An 18,708-nucleotide genomic window follows, 5' to 3' on the forward strand; every position below is an offset into this window, starting at 1 on the left:
AAGCTCAAGAAGTCAAGACCCCAGATCGGTTTATATGGCAGCTATATCAGTTTATGGGCTGATTTAGACCATACTTAACACAGTTGTTGGATGTCATACTAAAACGATATGTGCAAAATTTCAATCGGCTTATAATTGCGCCCTCTAGAGGCTTAAGAAGCCAAGACCCAAGATCGGCTTATATGACAGCTATATCAAAACATGGACCGATTTGACCCATTTACCATCCCAACCGATCTAAACTACACTACAATAAAAAGTACAATAGAAAGTATTTGTGGAAAATTTCAAGCTCTGAGCTTTACTCCTTCGAAAGTTAGAGTGCTTTCGTCAGACAGGCGGACGAACAGACAGACGGACGGACGGACGGATAGACGGACGGACTAACAGACGGACAGACTGTATTCAAATCTGAGCTTCGAATCCATTTGCAATCTCCTGGACTTACATTAATAGGGAGTATCTGTACAGAATTTCTCTAATCGTTCCGAGGCTATAAAGATGGGTTAGCATAGGCAATGAGACTAAGGAAGTCAAACATGGGGCTCTCCCTTAGCCCAGTCCTTTGTTCTGCAGAGGGATGGTACTGCCGCGTGGCACCGACTGGGGAGATCTTCCTTGTTTATGGGTTGCAGGTCATTTACTCGAAAAAGGATCTATTTGTTCGGGGCTCCCCGTTTTTTCCCGGGACGGATGGGTCTAAATTAGAGGGGACACTGAAGCAGGAGACTTTATTGAATTCCTGGTTCAGCGTCTTTCCGCCGTAGGGCTTCCCGATCAGAATGCCGCTATATACGTGGACAGTTTGGCGGCACTGAAGGCTTTGGCCTCGGATCGTGCGAGGTCAAAACTAATTAGCACAAGTAAAAAAGGCTGTATGTGCCGAACTTTTGATACCCACCACCATGGCCCCCACGGAGGAGCATTTTGGTGAAAAGTGTATAATAGCTCTTCAGCACGGTCTGAAGTGAAAAATTACAGCTACTCAGGTATGGTGTTGTTTTGGGATTTACCTAGCAATTGATTTCCTGGGTACGACACAACGTTGGAAAAAAGCTGTGTAATCGATGTGTATGAGATGTTTGATGTGGATGGGGATGGTAGGAAGGACGGGAGAAGTGATGAGACAATGGATGGATGAGTGGTGTGGGATGAGGCTGCATCGACAAGGACGGTAAGCTGAAGGCGGCTGGACCATGAAGTTTCGCAGCCGGTCGGAAGGGAGTGGATGTGGTGATGGTCGGGTGAAGCGATATGACAAAGGATGGATGAGTGGTTGGTAGGCTGCATCGACAAGGACGGTGAGCTGAAGACGGCTGGACCATTAAATCTTGGAGCTGGTCAGAAGGATGTGGATGTGGTGTTGGACGGGTGAAGCGATATGACGAAGACTGAATGAGTGGTTGGTATGCTGCATCTACAAGGACGGTGAGCTGAAGACGGCTGGACCATGAAGTCTTGAGCTGGTCGAGTGGGTGTGTGTGTGTGAAGTTCTGATGTTTTGAAGGTTTTAACACAGTGTGGCTGTTCCTTTTTGTGACTAACATACACTCCTCCTGTTTTGGCTCAGACTTGTGCTGAGTCATTTTGGGTTATGCCAGCTGATTTCTGACTGTTTTGTGAATGACATGTTGCTACGGAATGGTGCTTGCATCATCCCACTAGGTGACCAGTCTGGAACTGCCTGGAGTTCAACTGGAAGAAGTTGGACTACGTAATCGAAACAGAGTCCTTAATCTGATATCATAGGAGTCAAGAGCCCCTGAAACTTCGGTTCCAGCCTGACTATTAGTGAGGACCCAGGTGGGAGCAACGTGTTGGCTATGGTTTAACACCTAAAATCGCAGGAAGGGCATTTCGATGCTCGGTGTAAAGTTGCATGTACTCAACCGGATGCAGTGACCCCTAGAACGGAAAGAGTTTGGATAGGGCAGATCGGTCTTTATGGCAGCTATATCCAAATATGTACCGATCTGGACCATTTTTGGCTGACTATGCCAAATTTCAGCTCAATCTGGTAATAAATGCGCCTGTTATAGGCTTTAGTCCCTAAATCGCCAGATCGGTCTATATGACAGACTAAACTGTTACAAATTTCAGAAAAATCGGAGAATAAATGCGCATTTTTTGGTCTTTAGACCCTAAAGCTGGAGATCGGTTTCTATGGCAGCTATATCGTAGTATAGCCCGATCTGGATCATATTCAAGACAAATGTTGGGAGTCTTGATGCAACTCATTGTTCCAAATTTCAGCGAAGTCAGGTAATAAGTGAGCCTATTATAGGCTTAAGATCCTACTCCGCCAGATCGGTCTATATGGCAGCTATATTCAAATTCAGTCCGATTTAATGTTTAAAGTTTAATTTCAATGATAAGGGGCCTCCTTTTTTATGCCGAGTCCGAACGGCGTACCGCATAGCGACACCACTTCGTAGAGAAGTTTTCACATGACAGGATACCTTACAAATGTAGCCAGCATTCGTAAGGGGATAACCACTGCTTTGTTCATGTTCACGCCGAGATTTGAACCCAGGCTTTCGGTGTCATAGGTGGACATGAATAGGCGTGGAGGCCACCGTGGCTCAGGAGTGTCACTGCCTCTGTTGTATCACTGTCCCGAAATTGCGAGGAGAAGACACAGGATTATGGGTTAATCACCCTTTTTTGAGCCTGAAAACTACTTTCCTACAAGCTCTAAGACTTCTTGTCATTCTGGAATTCTTTGGAGGCCTGAAAAGGCTGACTGGAACATAACCTCGACGGTGAGTTTTTTCTCTTGCCTTACGCGTTATTTTCGTTTTTCTGTCCATATTTGATGTCTTGTAGGCGGCCATTATAGCTCAGAGGCTAGCATGTGCGCCTATAACTCTGAACGCCTGTGTTCGAATCCTGGTGAGACCATTATAAAATTTTCACCGGTGGTTATCCCCTCCTAATGCTGGGGAGAATATCAGAGAACAATTTTAGCGGCGGAGTGAATTAACTGAACTAGTGAACTAATTGAACTAGTAAACTAACTTTACTAACTAAACTAGTGAACTAACTGAACTAGTGAACTAAATGAACTAGTGAACAAGATGAACTAACTGAACTAGTAAGTAGAACTACAAATAGTGCTTACAGTTAAATTATACTCTGGCTATTTAAGCTAAATAGGCTTGCCAAAAAGGTAAGGACCCTCCTTGTTTAGCTGATCCGACAGAGTGTATCGCAGAGCAGTACTTCTTCCTAAAGAAGTTGTTCAAGGTTTAGTTTTTCCTCTTCTTAAGTTGGCGGCATTTGTGAGGTACATGGGTCAGACTGTCCATTAAACCTGAACCAAAAACTAAACCTTGAACAAGAGGAAACTCTTCTTAAGTTGGCGGCATTTGTGAGGTACATGGGTCAGACTGCCCATTAAACCTGAACCAAAAACTAAACCTTGAACAACTTCTTTAGGAAGAAGTACTGCTCTGCGATACACTCTGTCGAATCAGCTAAACAAGGAGGGTCCTTACCTTTTTGGCAAGCCTATTTAGCTTAAATAGCCAAAGTATAATTTAACTGTAAGCACTATTTGTAGTTCTACTTACTAGTTCATCTTGTTCACTAGTTCATTTAGTTCACTAGTTCAGTTAGTTCACTAGTTTAGTTAGTAAAGTTAGTTTACTAGTTCAATTAGTTCACTAGTTCAGTTAATTCACTCACGCAGTTAGTGGACTAATGAACTCAGTCACTAGTTCAGTTAATCTACTAACTCAGTTTGTTTACTAGTTCAATTAAATGACTAGTTCAGTTAATACATCAGTTCAGTTACTTCATTAATTTAGAGTATAATTTAACTGTAAGCACTATTTGTAGTTCTACTTCCTCTTGAAGCTCTGTATTCTTTATGTTACCCTTAGTCAATGAAATCCGTTAACGTTTCATCATACTCGTATGATGAATCTATCACAATTCATTATTCTCTTCATAAATTCCAATACGTAGCACAACAATTTTCCAGAGTGCCATCTATTTTCAATAGAATTTGCCATAGAAAGGAAATGCATAACAAACCTTCATTTACCCCAGATTAAAGTTCATGTTGAAATCTCTACAGGAGGAATTAAAAAATGTTCATGCGATATATAGCCCAACAATTAACACCATGGTCAACACTTGAATATGATGAGAAGAGCAATAATAGTCGTATCATATACTTCGGCCATTGAAGATGACACAGCTACACTATGCCAACAATAGCAGCAATAAATAAATCCCTAGTATCACATGGTGCCCAGAAGACAAAGGGAAGATGGGTAGCAAACATGAACCGGATAAAAATACTCCAATAATTAGTAGATATCATTTAATTGAAGATGCTTCACTTGAGTTCAGCCTCTTAGATTTCAGCAAGCCATAAACCAAACAAAGTGGGGCCTATGCCATTCATACCATTCAAAAGTAGGGAAGATTTAAGAGTTCTGCCCCTCTGTCTTTTCATATGAGTGACCCTCTTTTTATGATTTTTTTTTTTTTTGAGTATCATAAATATTTCAATTAACATTTTCTTTCAATACATCAACGGTGGCGTTCATATTCATTCTGATGTTTAAAGCTACTCCCCAGCTTGCTGGTCATCATACATCAGCTTGTCCGGTCATTAACTATGTAGTGCCAGCTTGGAAAAATAAGTGCAAAATTGAGAATTATTAAATTATTTTCATACTTATGAAGCAGATGCGACGAAATCACTTTAAAGTGAATGTGAACTAAAATGTGGTGCTCCATCTTAGGCCAATTGAACTTCATTCCAGTTGGTGCAATTGACCAAGATGGTTGTAAGCAATGAAAGTCTGTTGATAATAGTTCCTTGACAGTCAGCAGTAAATTTAAAGTTTGTGGAATTTTACAAAATAAGCTTGAAGTGCCTACAGTGAGGTCTGCTATAACTCAGTGATTGCAGCCCTATTTTGGGAGAAAATTATTTTTCCCTAGCGGTTTTTCTAAATTATAAAGTAATGTTGAGCAATGTTGTTCATTGAAGTGATTGCTAACTGTAGCTCACTGAAGTAGGTCGTGCTGATAGTTCAGTTATTCCACTAGTTCAGTTAGTTCACTAGTTCAGCTAGTTTAGTTTTGCCAGGTATAGCTCACTGATTGCTAACTATACCTCAGTGAACGAGTTTGTCCTGTTATTTCATTAGTTCAGTTATTTTACCAGTTCAGATTGTTAACTAGTTCAGTTAGTTCATTAGTTAAGTTGCTTCACCAATTCAGTTAGTTCACAAAATCAGTTAGTTTACTAAATCACTTAGTTCACTAGTTCAGTTAGTTCACTAGATGAGATTGTTGTAAATCAGTGTTGAGTAGTGTCGTTCATTGAAGAGATTTCTGAATATAACTCACAGAACTAGTTCGTTCTGTTATTTACTAGTTCAGTTAGTTCAGCTTGTTCACTAGTTCCGCTAGTTCACTAGTTTATTTAGTTCACTAGTTCCGTTAGTTCACTAGTTTATTTAGTTCACTAGTTTATTTAGTTCAGTTAGTTCATTTAGTTCACTAGTTCAATTAGTTCAGTAAGTTCACTAGTTCAGTTAATTCACCCACGCAGTTAGTGGACTAATGTCACACTAATGTAACTCAGTCACAAGTTCAGGTAATCCCCTAACTCAGTTTGTTTACTAGTTCAATTAATTGACTAGTTCAGTTAATTCATCATTTCAGTTACTTCATAATTTACTTCATAATAATCCACTAACTCAGTTTGTTTACTAGTTCAATTAATTGACTAGTTCAGTTAATTCATCAGTTTAGTTACTTCATTAATTTACCAAGTTCTGTTAATTCACCATTTCAGTTCGATCGTTAGCTAAATTCAACAAGTCTGCGGTCTCTTGTCTTCTGCAAAAGACTTACGCTAACTTATTTTAGTCCATTAGTTCAGTTAGATTAGTATGACCCCAAGTTCAATATTTAGTGTACAAATTCAGGTAGTTCACTCATTCAGTTGGTTCGCTTGTTCATTAAGCTCAACTAGTTCATTCAACTCACTAGTTTAGTTAGCTCATTATTTCAGTAAGCTCAATAGTTCAGTTAGTTCACTAGTTCAGTAAGCTTATTAATTCAGTAATTTCACAAGTTCAGTTAGTTCTGTTTGTTCACTATTTAAGTTGGTTCGCTAGTTCAGGCAGTTCATTAGTTCAGTTAGTGTACTAGTTCAGTTAGTTCACTAATTCAGTTTGTTCAGATAGGTCACTAATTCAGTTAGTTCATTAGATCAGTTAGTTCAGATAGTTCACTAGTTCAGTTAGTTCACTTGTTCAGTTAGTTCACTAGTTCAGTTAGTTCACTATTTCGAAGGTTCAGTTAATTCACCCACGCAGTTAGTGAACCAATGAACTCAGTCACAAGTCCAGGTAATCCACTAATTCAGTTAGTTTACTAATTCGTTAGTTCGTTAGGTAGATTAAACAAGTCTACCATCTCTTGTCTTCTGCATAAGACTTCTGCCTATAGTTTTTTCTTAATATCCAAATTTCTTCAAATGCATTCTCTTAGGCTTATCTGTACCCATTCGCAGTGTCCACTTACCCCCCTCCATCTCATGTTATAGAAACGACATCATCGTTTTGTCCCTCTCTCCTTTACACAACGAGCATCTTGGCATGCGTGTGGATGTGGAGCATGCATTTTAAAGAAATGCCTAAAAGAATTAACTTTAAATGACCCTTTTCTTACAGCGTGCAGAAATTTCTCCATGGCAATTTTTCTTCATTTCCAACAAGATACATGGGACATAAAACTAAAGTGTTTGATTGTCAGAGTTCTTGGCGTTTTTGTTGTTGTTGTTGCTGTTGCTTTTTTAATTTTCTTATTTGCCATGGCAAATAAAACCCCGATGACACAAACCATGTCAAAAGTTGTTAGGCCTGCTATGGCTTGCTCATCCATCCACTGATGCTGGTGATGAATATGATGGCGTTGACCAAGATGTGAAATGGTTGCCTAGCTGATGATGATGGCGATGCCTATGTGAGTGACTAAGCTCTGGAATTTAGCTGAATAGAATTTCTTTGTTAATTCTTGGTTGTTTTTTTTTTCTTGGAGGTTTTTCTTTCTAAATGGCAAAGAGCTATAGGTCAGTTTATTTAAGCTGTAAGAGGAATTTTATGGAGTTCATACTTCCAAGAGGGATAAGGGTTTAAGGGGAAATAGGGTAAGAAAATTAAACCAAACGATAGAAGATTCGAAGTTCGCTTTATAAATTCGCTCTCAAATGCTATGCCCCTGAGTTTGTTTGGGTCTAGTATGTCGTTCGATCGCAAATGGTGGGACTTTTACCTTGGGAAAGCTTTCGTTAAATGTCTCGTCGTCTTCTCCACATGGGCTGCACACAACTTTGTTGGCTTACTGGTCTTATGTAGTTGCCGATCGCCTTCCTTATCTCCCTCTTTACCCCGTCGCGTCTTGTCCCGATCTGAATCCATGCATAGAATTATTGCTATGCTCGATTGCTTTGCCACGAAGGGGTTCGCTTTTTCCAAGTTTATAGTCGGTAAACCTCTGGGTCTTCTGAAGTGTCCGCTCTTTTATTTCCTCTTATACTACTGCGCCTCATTATCAGCAAAGCGAACATTGTTATACTATCCCTTGGCAGCCGGTTGTACGCACCGGATTGACCCTGATGAAACCCTCATCGGCAAAGGCTGCCGCCTCAGTGTACGTGTTCGTCATTTTTTTGTCATGGTAGAGGCACATCCCGTAGTGCCTTCTTCTCACACTTCTGGTCCGTGCCCATTTCCGATCTTGTTCTGGCCTCACTTCACTACGAGAGTATAGTCATACTGGATATGTCGCAAGGTGCTGCCCCCTTATCCGTTAATACGGTTCAAATCCGTCTACAACCTGATATAGCTCCCATGTGAACCGGTCTCTCGATCATCCTTGTTCGGTTCCGAGAAGCTTTAATTTTTGCTGGTTTGATAGAAGTTTGATATGGTGAAAATAAAATTCGCCTATATCGATCCACCCATCCCTGATATATCTCAGATATATGGATAGGTATGGGGACCCTTTGCCTTCTTTTAAGACCTTATTAAAAGGGCAGTCAACCAGCTGTGGCCCTTATACGCCCCCCGGAAAAGCGCCGTTGGCAGATACCCAATACCCAACTCCACTGGGTATTATACCCTCCACCATAGGATGGGGGTATACTAATTTCGTCATACTGATCCTCATGTCATTTAAGTCGATCTAGCCATGTCCGTCCGTCCGTCTGTCTGTCGAAAGCACGGTAACTTTCGAAGGAGTAAAGCTAGCCGCTTGAAATTTTGCACAAATACTTACCATTAGTGTAGGTCGGTTGGGATTGTAAATGGGCCAAATAGGTCCATGTCTTGATATAGCTGCCATATAAACCGATCTTGGGTCTTGACTTCTTGAGCCTCTAGAGGGCGCAATTCTCGTCCGATTTGACTGAAATGTTACTCGTTGTGTTTTGTTATCACTTTCAACAACTGCGCTAAGTATGGTTCAAATCGGTCCATAACCTGATATAGCTGCCATATAAACTGATCTTGGGTCTTGACTTCTTGAGCCTCTAGAGGGCGCAATTCTCGTCCGATTTGAGTGAAATTTTGGACGTGGTGTTTTGGTATTACTTCCAACAAATTCGCTAAGTATAGTTCAAATCGGTCCATGTTTTGATATAGCTGCCATATTAACCGATCTTGGGTCTTGACTTCTTGAGCCTCTATAGAGCGCAATTCTCATCCGATTTGACTGAAATTTTGCACGTAGTGTTTTGTTATCATTTCCAACAGCTGCGCTAAGTATGGTTCAAATCGGTTCATGTTTTGATATAGCTGCCATATAAACCGATCTTGGGTCTTGACTTCTTGAGCCTCTAGAGGGCGCAAATCTCGTCCGATTTGACTGAAATTTTGCACGTATTGTTTTGGTATCACTTCCAATAACTGCGCTAAGTGTGGTTCAAATCTGTCCATGTTTTGATATAGCTGCCATATAAACTGATCTTGGATCTTGACTTCTTGAGCCTCTAGAGGGCGCAATTCTCGTCCGATTTGACTGAAATTTTGCATGAGGTGTTTTCTTATGACTTCCAATAACCATGCTAAGTATGGCGCAAATCGGTACATAACCTGATATAGCTGTCATATAAACCGATCAGGGATCTTGACTTCTTGAGCCTCTAGGGGGCGCAATTCTCATCCGATTTGGACGAAATTTTGTACAAAGGCTTATTTCACGACCTTCAACATACGTGTCTAATATGGTCTGAATCGATCTATAGCTTGATGCAGCTCCCATATAAAACGATCTACCGATTTTGCTTCTTGAGCCCCTACAAGGGCTCAATTCTTATTCCAATGAACTAAAATGGTACACAATGACTTCTAGAATTTTTTTGGTCCGAATCGGACTCTTACTTACTAAATTTACACTGACTAAATGTGAGATTATTTTTTAACAAAATTGTGCTACAATCCTATGTCACAACTCAACATTCAATTCAAAATTAATTTTTATTATTGATTCAAATTTATTAGGTTCAAAATAACATGTGTACACCAATACTGAAGTGCTATAAAAAAGTTATGCCTACAAGAAACAAAAAATCAATTCGATTGGTAACACCAACGCGTTTTCATTTTCTAGGCAATCACTTATAAATCAATAGGTTTTTAATCGCCCATAATTTGTCGCTCGTTTTTGTTAAAGAAACCATCTCTTGTCCAAGACTTATACCAAATAAATCGTAGGTTTTTCTTAAAATTTAACACCTTGGGTGAGTGAGTGTGCTTTTTCTCTCCCCTTAAAAAACGCACAACTCCCACACAATCTATCACCTATTGACTTGAGATTTTATAAACTGACCATAACAAAATGCTGTCTGATGTTATTCAAAAAGTCTTAATTATCTCCATTTTATTTCTCCCTCTAATTTCAGCTACAACACCAATACCGCCACAATAACAGACGTCAAGAAACTTTTGAACTAAACACAACAAAAGAGTAAGGGAAACACGATTTTGATTGGCGTGTGGGTGTAAACCCTAGCAAATCGACTTACTTACAACTCTATGGGCTTTCATTTCGCCGCTGCCCAACACTGTTTCAATGTAAATGTCTGCAACGCATAAATCGATAGATCGAATTTGAAAAAAAAAAACAAAAGATGCCATTGTAAAATGTTTCAATACTCTGACCGACAACAAATACCACGAAATCCGTACCAAAGTTTTTTTCCATATAACGAAAGAGAGAAGCATTTTTGCTGAGACTTAACTAGGGTGGCAGTTCTTTGCTTTAACCTTTCCCCCCCTTGGGCAGCCTCAACCCAAACTTCCCGAGAAGAAACCAAGAGAATAGAAAAAACACAACACACACACACACACACAAAAACCAACGAATTTATTTTCTTAAGCACAAACGATTTTGCATAAAAGCAGGGAAAAAGGAAGTTTTCCTGGTAACCGCCCCCTGTCCCCCAAGACCCTCTTTACTGGTGTGGTGAATTTTTGTAACTGAAACTTTCCCTCGCAAAAGGCACACGCAGTGTAAAACACAGGCATTTGAAATGCCTACAGAATTTGAGCGAAGTGCAACTTCGCCTTCGGCAAATGGTGTGACGGCCTCAGCAGCGCTGATTGCCTCCGAATCAAGTCAATCATCATCACAACATTTCACAGAGGAGGGAGGAGTTGCGACTCTGCAAACATCGGTCATGGAGGGCGATATGTCGACATCACAAACATCGACTACATCGAACAGCAGCAGTTGTAATGGTGGCAGAAAAACGGTAAGTTTTGATTTGAATTAAAGAGGAGGATTCTAAAAACCGGTAAAAACGGTAAAGGTTCAGTAGGGCCGAACTTTGCTAACCACTAGAAACTAAATTTCCCTTGAACATTCCATTAGGGAACAGGGGATACTTGTCCCATGGCAATGAGTGAAGTCCAATTTAAGTTTAAGCTCAATGATAAGGGGCCTACTTTTTTGTGCCGAGTCCGAGTGGCGTACCACTTGGTAGAGAAGTTTCAACATGGCAGGATACCTCACAAATGTAGCCATTGTAGCCATTATACCCACCACTGTAAAATGGGGGTATACTAAGTCTAAGTCTAACTGGCCATGCCCGTTTATAAAATGCAAATTTTGCCCATGAACATTCCACTAAGGAACAGGGGCAAACTTCTCACATATCAATGAGTGCAGTCCGATACAAGTTTAAGCTCAATGATAAGGGGCCTCCTCCGAGTCCGAACGGCGTGCCACAGTGCGACACCTCATTGGAGAGAAGTTTTACATGGCATAGTACCTCACAAATGTTGCCAGCATTAGGAGGGCACAACCACCGCTGAAAATTTTTTCTGATGGTCTTGCCAGGATTCGAACCCAGGCGTTCAGCGTCATAGGCGGACATGCTAACATCTCCGTAGCGGTGGCAGAGAAGTTTTAACATGGCAGGATACCTCACCAATGTAGCCATTAGTAAAGGGATAAGCGCCTATGAACATTTTTTTATACCCTCCACCATAAGATGGGGGTAAACTAATCTAGTCATTCCGTTTGTAACACCTCGAAATATTGATCGGCGATCCCATATATTCTGGATCGTCTCGACATTCTGAGCCTTACTAGCCATGTCCGTCCGTCCGTCTCTCGAAATCATGATAGCGGTCGAACGCGTAAAGCTAGCCGCTTGAAATTTTCCACAGATACTTACTATTGATGTAGGTCTTTAAGGGTTGCAAATGGGCCATATCGGTTCAGATTTGCATATAGCCCTCATATAAACCGATCCCCGGATTTGACTTCTTGAGCCCGTGGAAACCTCAATTTTTATAAGATTTGGCTGAAATTTAGAAGAAGGACTTTATGACTTCCAACATCCATGCCAATTATGATTCGAATCGGTCCATAAACAGATATAGCCCCATATAACCCGATCCACGGTTTTGACTTCTTGAGCCCTTAGAAGCTTTAATTTTTCATCCGATTGGGCTGGAATTTGATTCAAAGACTTGTGTTCTGACTTTTAACATCCATGCCGAGGATGATTCGAATCGGTCTATAACCTGATATAGCTCCCGTATAAAGCGATCCCCGGATTTGATATCTTGAGCCCCTTGAAGCATCAATTTTCTTCCGATTTCACTGAAATTTGGAACAAAGACTTGTGTTTTGACTTTCAATATCCATGCCAAGTATGATCCCAATCGGTATATAAACAGATATAGCCCCCATATAAACCGATCCTTGGATTTGACTTCGTGAGCCTTTAGAAGCTTCAATTTTCATCCGATTGGGCTGAAATTTGGAAGAAAGACTTGAGATATGACTTTCAGCATCCATGCCAAGTATCTTTCGAATCGGTCCATAAACAGATATAGCCCCCATATAAACCGATCCCCGGATTTAACTTCTTGAGCCCTTATATTTTTATCCGATTTGGCTGAAATTCGGACCAAACTCCTATCTTATGACTTACAACATCCATGTCAAGTTTTTTCCGAATCGGTCAATATGGTGATATGGGCCCCCCTAGAGTCTCGTAACCCGATACGATTTCTTGAGATCAAAATAATTCAAATAAAAAAAAAAACGGAAGCCATGGTGGTGGGTGCCCAATATTCAACCCGGTTGAACTTAGCACTTTTTTACTTGTTTATGTTCACGCCGGGGTTTGAAACCCGGCATTCGTCGTCATAGTGCTAATCTCTGCGCCACGGTAACTTTTGGATACCTACCACCTCGGATGGACATATTCATCACAGCAGCTATATTAAAATATGGTTCGATTTGAACCAAATGCGCCAGTTTTTGATGAATCGTTTCTTCGGTTGTTTAAAACCGGGTTTTCGGTTTTTTCAAACCGGTTTTTCGGTTTTTTCAAACCGGTTTTTCAGTTTTTTCAAACCGGGTTTTCGGTTTTATGAACTTAATACACCAATCAATTTCCTTAAAATTCCCATTTTTACGGTTTTTGAGAGATCGGGTTCTTGTCAACATAACCGGTTTCTTACTAATGGTTCATTTCTAACCATGTTTTGTGAAAATTATCACTTTTATTAGTCGGATATGGTAACCGCTACGCCACGGTGGCTTTTGGATACCCACTATCTCGGATGTACATAACCACATTAAGTCGAATCAGGTGAAAAATACGCCAATTATGAAACCCTAGCAGCTACATCGAAATATGGTCCGATTTGCACCAAATTCGCCAGTGACGTCGAGAGGTCTAACACAATTCACTGTCCTAGACCATTAAAGGGAATATTGGTCTATATCAAAATATAGTCCGATCTTTGAATTGAATAATGAATCCGCCTTTAATAGGCCCTTGACTTTAATTAACACATCGGAATATAAAGGGTGATTAGTTCGTTTTTTGAAAACCGGTTTTTTCAAACAGGTTTTTCGGTTATTTAAAACCGACCTTAAAAACCTCTGTTAAAAATTTCCATTTCTTTCGGTTTCTTGAAAATTCCCATTTTCGGGTTTTCCGGTTTTTGGTTTTTTCAAACCCATATTTCGGTTTATCGGTTTTTTGAGCTCAATATACGAATCAATTTCCTGAAAATTCCCATTTTCCGGTTTTTGAGAAATCGGTTTCTTGTCAAAATAACCGGTTGCTTACTAATGGTTCATTTCTAATCATGTTTTATGATAATTATCACTTTTATTAGTCGGACATGGTTACCTCTGCGCCACGGTGGCCTTTGGATATCCATCACCTCCTCCGATACACATATAAACCTCATTATGGCAAGTGAAAAATACACCAATTATGAAACTTAAGCAGCTATAATATATGGTCCGATTTGGATCAAACACGACATGGACATCGGGACGTCTAATACAATTCTCTGTCCTAGACCATAAAAAAGGCGATGGGTCTATATCAATATATGGTCGGATCTGTACCATATTCAGAATGTGTTGGGGTTTAATATTTTACCATTAACCAAATTCAGCGAAATCGGTTAATAAATCCGCCTTTAATGGGCCCTAGACTTTAATGGGGTCATCGCTATATAAAGGGTGTTTTGTTCGATTTTTGAAAACCGGTATTTCGGTTTTTTCAAACCCATTTTTCGGTTTTTTTCAAACCGGTTTTTTGAGCTCAATATTCTAATCGGTTTCTTAAAAACTCCTATTTTCCGGGTTTTTGATGAATCGGTGTCTTCGGTTTTTTCAAATCGCTATTTCAGTTTTCAAAACCGGATTTTCGGCTTTTTAAAACCGGTTTTTCGGTTTTTTGAACTTAATATACTAATCGGTTTCTTAAAAATTCCTATTTTGTGGGTTCTTGATGAAACGTTTTTTTTCGGTTTTTTCAAACCGCTATTTCGGTTTTTCGGTATTTTCCAAACCGGTTTTTCGGTTTTTTCAAACCAGTTTGTTAATTTGTTAATTTTTTTCTTGTTTTTATTAAAATTTTGTCTGAAGAGAAAATTTCACCGAAATTTTGTCTCTGCGACCATAAAAGAAGAGTTGAATTAAGTCGTCAAATGCTTACTCCAATTCTACTTCTCATTAAAACAAATTACCAATTTGTCGCTTCATATCCTAATAATGCACCACCAATAAACTTAAATGGCTTAATATTACTACGTAAACCTATTTAAGTTCCAAGAAGCCAGCCAGCCAGCGCATTTCCGTAATCGACAACTTGTGGTTTTAAGTTAATGTTGGGCTTTAAAAAAAAACTTTCTTGCTTTTATGTTTTCATGCAATTGTTAGCAAATTGTTTGCCATGGCAAAGTTTCCATTTGGCATATCTAAACTTAGAACTATTTTACGACTCCATATATGCAATATGGGTAAAATAGGCATTAGCCACCCATCCATCCATCCACTCGTTAAACATACTTTCTGTCTGTCTGGCATTCATGCTGGTAAAGTGGTTGAATGTTTTTTTTTTTTTTTTGCATATGGTCTTAAGAGGTTTATTGACATTATAAGTTCATGTCTAAAGCGGCAAAGGGGGTACACCTAGCACATGTATGTTGCATTTGTTTGTAATATTTTATGCATTTCTAAGCTGCTATTGAAGTTTTTCTTTTGCCTTCATGTTCGATTCTTAAAGGTATTGGAGAACTAACATTGAGAGATGAGTTTGAATGAGTCGTAAAAGACTTTCTCTTAACCTACAAAAGGGAAATAAATATAAGAGTGGATTTATGCATGGCCATTTTGGTGATGAATGCTCGCTCATTGGGGGCACATGCGATATAGGTAAGCGTAAATAGATGTATGGTCTGTGACCACCCAAAAAAGTAACTATAGGCCAAAATTTTGTTTGAAAGTTTACAACTAGATTACTAGTCATCATAAATTGTAACTAGAGAGAGTTTGAATAAAGAACTTAAAATGTTTGTATCTCCTTTAGAAGATTTTTCATTTCACTTAAAATGAAAATGATCCTAATCGATAGAATGGAAATGATCCTTATCAATGTTGGTCCTAACATACACATGATAGGTAGTGGAAGAGTTTTTCTTCAGCCGCAGTCATTCACTTTTTCGCTTAGTAACCCGGCTAGACAGGGGTATGGGGGAGGGTTCGTCCCCCCTTTGGATATCAGATTTAGATATAGCTAGGGCGCCCCGGTAGCCTAGTTGGTGGCGTGCTTGGATTACCAATGCAGGGGTTGTGGATTCGATTCACGCCAGAAGCCTTGGTCTGTCGCTACTGTGGTATCAAAATGGACTTAAAATTGTCTAAGTGAGTTTGTAAAGGACTGTCAGTCTTACCTAACCTAACCCGGTTATTCTTTAATTGGCTTTCTGAATGGAGCAACTTCTTCGGTTCGCACAATCAACCTAGCCTTCCAGAAATTTAAACTAAAAATCTCCAGAACTCCAACTACTTCCTCATCTTCTTTATGCTTCATAACCATATTAGGGAAGATCGTAAAAAAGGTCTCTCGGGGGTAAGCTTGTAAACAGTTTACCTAGTCCAAAAAAAAAACACCAATTCGTTATTGTTGACTCAATAAATACAAATAAAAATTTTGCCCATGAACATTCCACTAAGAAACAGGGGCATACTGAGCATCAATCAGTGCTGTCCGATTCAAGTTTAAGCTCATTGATAAGGGACCTACCTCCTTTTTATAGCCGAGCGCGAACAGCGTGCCGCAGCACCTCTTTGGAGAGATGTTTGTACATGGCATAGTACCTCACAAATCCTGCCCGCATTAGGAGGGGAAAACCACCGCTGAAATTTTTTTCTGATGGTATCGCCAGGATATCGTTCAGCGTCATAGGCGAATATGCTATCCTTTGTGCTACGTTGGCCCGCCAAAGGAACATTGAATTTGAGAACAAGCCTGGCATGGTCCTACATATTGAGGGCAATGAGACTGGTTAGGCCATGATTACACTGTGGCATAGTTTAAGGGTCAAGATCTTGGTTGGACAATTTCTTACAACATACCTTACCATATATTGGGTTGCCCAAAAAGTAATTGCGGATTTTTCATATAGTCGGCGTTGACAAATTTTTTCACAGCTTGTGACTCTGTAATTGCATTCTTTCTTCTGTCAGTTATCAGCTGTTACTTTTAGCTTGCTTTAGAAAAAATGTATATTTGATTAAAGTTCATTCTAAGTCTTATTAAAAATGCATTTACTTTCTTTTAAAAAATCCGCAATTACTTTTTGGGCAACCCAATACAATATTTAGACCCATATTGTGTCGATCATTTAATATGACATTGTGGGATGTTTTGGGAGTCTTAGACACTAATTCTGTACAAACTCGTACTCTACTCTTTATTACGTTTCATTTAAGTCCCCCATTGCACCGGTTGGTCTCCATGCCCGTTTGAGGTGGATTTAGAAAGGGGCATTCACCCTAGTAATTTTTAATTACTATTAAAGTGAAAACAAAATTTTTTAGCTATTATCTTTTTGGCAGCACAGGTTTAAACAGCTCACGCAAGTTTCATGTTTTGTTTCAATGTCAAACATCTTCAGTTAGGTCTATAATTTAACCACTAATAGTCTTACAAACGAACAAAGCTTACACATTTTTGAATTTCATGCGTGCTCTGTTAAGAAAGTTTATCGCGCGCTTCTTCCATTTTACGGATGAAGCTCATTTTTGGCCCAATGGGTACGTAAATAAGTAGAATTGTCGATTTTGGAGTGAAGATAAGCCAGAAACATTGCAAGAGCTACCTATGCATCCAGAAAAAGTCACAGTTTGGTGCGGTTCATGGGCTGGTGGCATCATTGGATCGTACTTCTTCAAAGATGATGCGTATCGTAACGTAACTGTGAATGGTGAGCGCCACCGTGAGATGATATCCAACTGTGTTTTGCTCAAAATACAAGACCATGACTTGCATGACATGTGGTTTCAACAAGACGGTGCCCTATGCTCCACAGCACGCGTAACAATGGATTTATTGAGAGGAGGGTTCGGTGAACATTTTATTTTACATTCACCATAGATGTATGGTCTGGTGGATCCTAAGGTTTTTTTCCTTCCATACTAATCGCCCCACCCTAATGTAGACCCTTCCTCTTCGTTGTAGGTCATATTAAAAAGACCCCAAAAATTTCGCCTGAGAACTTTAAACCCTTTTGGAGTTTTATTTTACTGACCCAATAGGTTAGGAGAGGTTAAACTAGCAGTCTGTCACCAGACTCACTTAGACGTTTCCGTCCATTGTGATACCACAGGAACCGGAGAAGGAAGACGCCTTTTAGTTTCTATCGTTCAACCATCCAGATCACTTTAAAAAGCCCAACAACTTGAGAATGTTCACATCCGCTAAATCAGACTAAATCAGTACAATCCGTCTGACTGCCAGTGCGGGACACACACAGCAGATGTTCTCCTTGTTTCTCCTTTCTCGACGTCCTCACAGTTTCTGCAAAAATCGTTACTGACAACCTTTAGTCTGTCTGCATGTTTTCCGATTAGAGTCATCTGTCCTAGCCAGTGACAGCAAAGCAGTTACATTACATCACTTAATTTTGAAATGCTCATAGCTTCCTCTTTGTGACCATTTATCATTCGTTGTCCTTCGGGCCTAATCCTGAAAACTTAGCTTACTTGTCGCTAGGGGTATACCTACAGATTCCTGGAATTTGTAAGGTAGTCTCGTAAGCTCATTTATTCCCTGGGATATCTCTGTGGCCCGGCACCCAGAACAGGTGAATATTGAACTGTTCAGCCATCTCGGTGAGGGATCTGTGACAGTGAAGGACGGTTTTTGTGTTCAGAGGTATGTTCCATAAGGAAAAGTAATACAGTACTGCCTGGAACATCGGACATTGTATCAAGGATAACACTGCGTCCGTAGCCGCCACTTTGGCAAAGAGAAAGCTTTCTTAGCCTTACAGCAGTGGTAGCAGCAATTTGCCACGCCCAAATGTCCAAAGGCATTAGGTGTACCATTAAATTCAGTTCATCAGATGGTGTCGATCTCAGTGCGGCTGTGATGCTCAAACCAACCATCCTTTGGATCCGGTTGAGTAGTGAACAGTTGGTGGACTTTTGAAGCGCTGTCCACAAAACCACAACACCATATAGCATTATAGCTCTGACAACTGCAGCAAATACCCAATTTAAAACTCCAACTTTTGCCAATACCTCTCTTGCCGGAATATAGGGCTAGAGTTGCCTTTCTTGCCCTTTTTAAAATTATCGTTTTGAAGTTAAATTTCCTGTCCATCACCCAGGTATTTTGCGCTGGTA

General features: G+C 39.9%; 1 protein-coding gene across 7 annotated transcripts in view; it reads left to right on the forward strand.

The window, feature by feature from the left end:
• LOC106085845 (uncharacterized protein CG43427) overlaps positions 1-18,708 on the forward strand; it is a 497,194-nt gene that overhangs the window by 349,128 nt on the left and 129,358 nt on the right. For all 7 annotated transcript variants that reach the window (XM_059363470.1, XM_059363474.1, XM_059363471.1 and 4 more), the window contains exon 4: positions 9,935-10,786. In XM_059363470.1, the coding sequence (XP_059219453.1) occupies positions 10,565-10,786 (222 nt within the window). In that variant the 5' untranslated portion in view covers positions 9,935-10,564. The remainder of the gene's footprint in view (positions 1-9,934; positions 10,787-18,708) is intronic.

The sequence above is a fragment of the Stomoxys calcitrans genome, chromosome 2 (assembly GCF_963082655.1).
Source record: "Stomoxys calcitrans chromosome 2, idStoCalc2.1, whole genome shotgun sequence".
Taxonomy (NCBI): Eukaryota; Metazoa; Arthropoda; class Insecta; order Diptera; family Muscidae; genus Stomoxys; species Stomoxys calcitrans.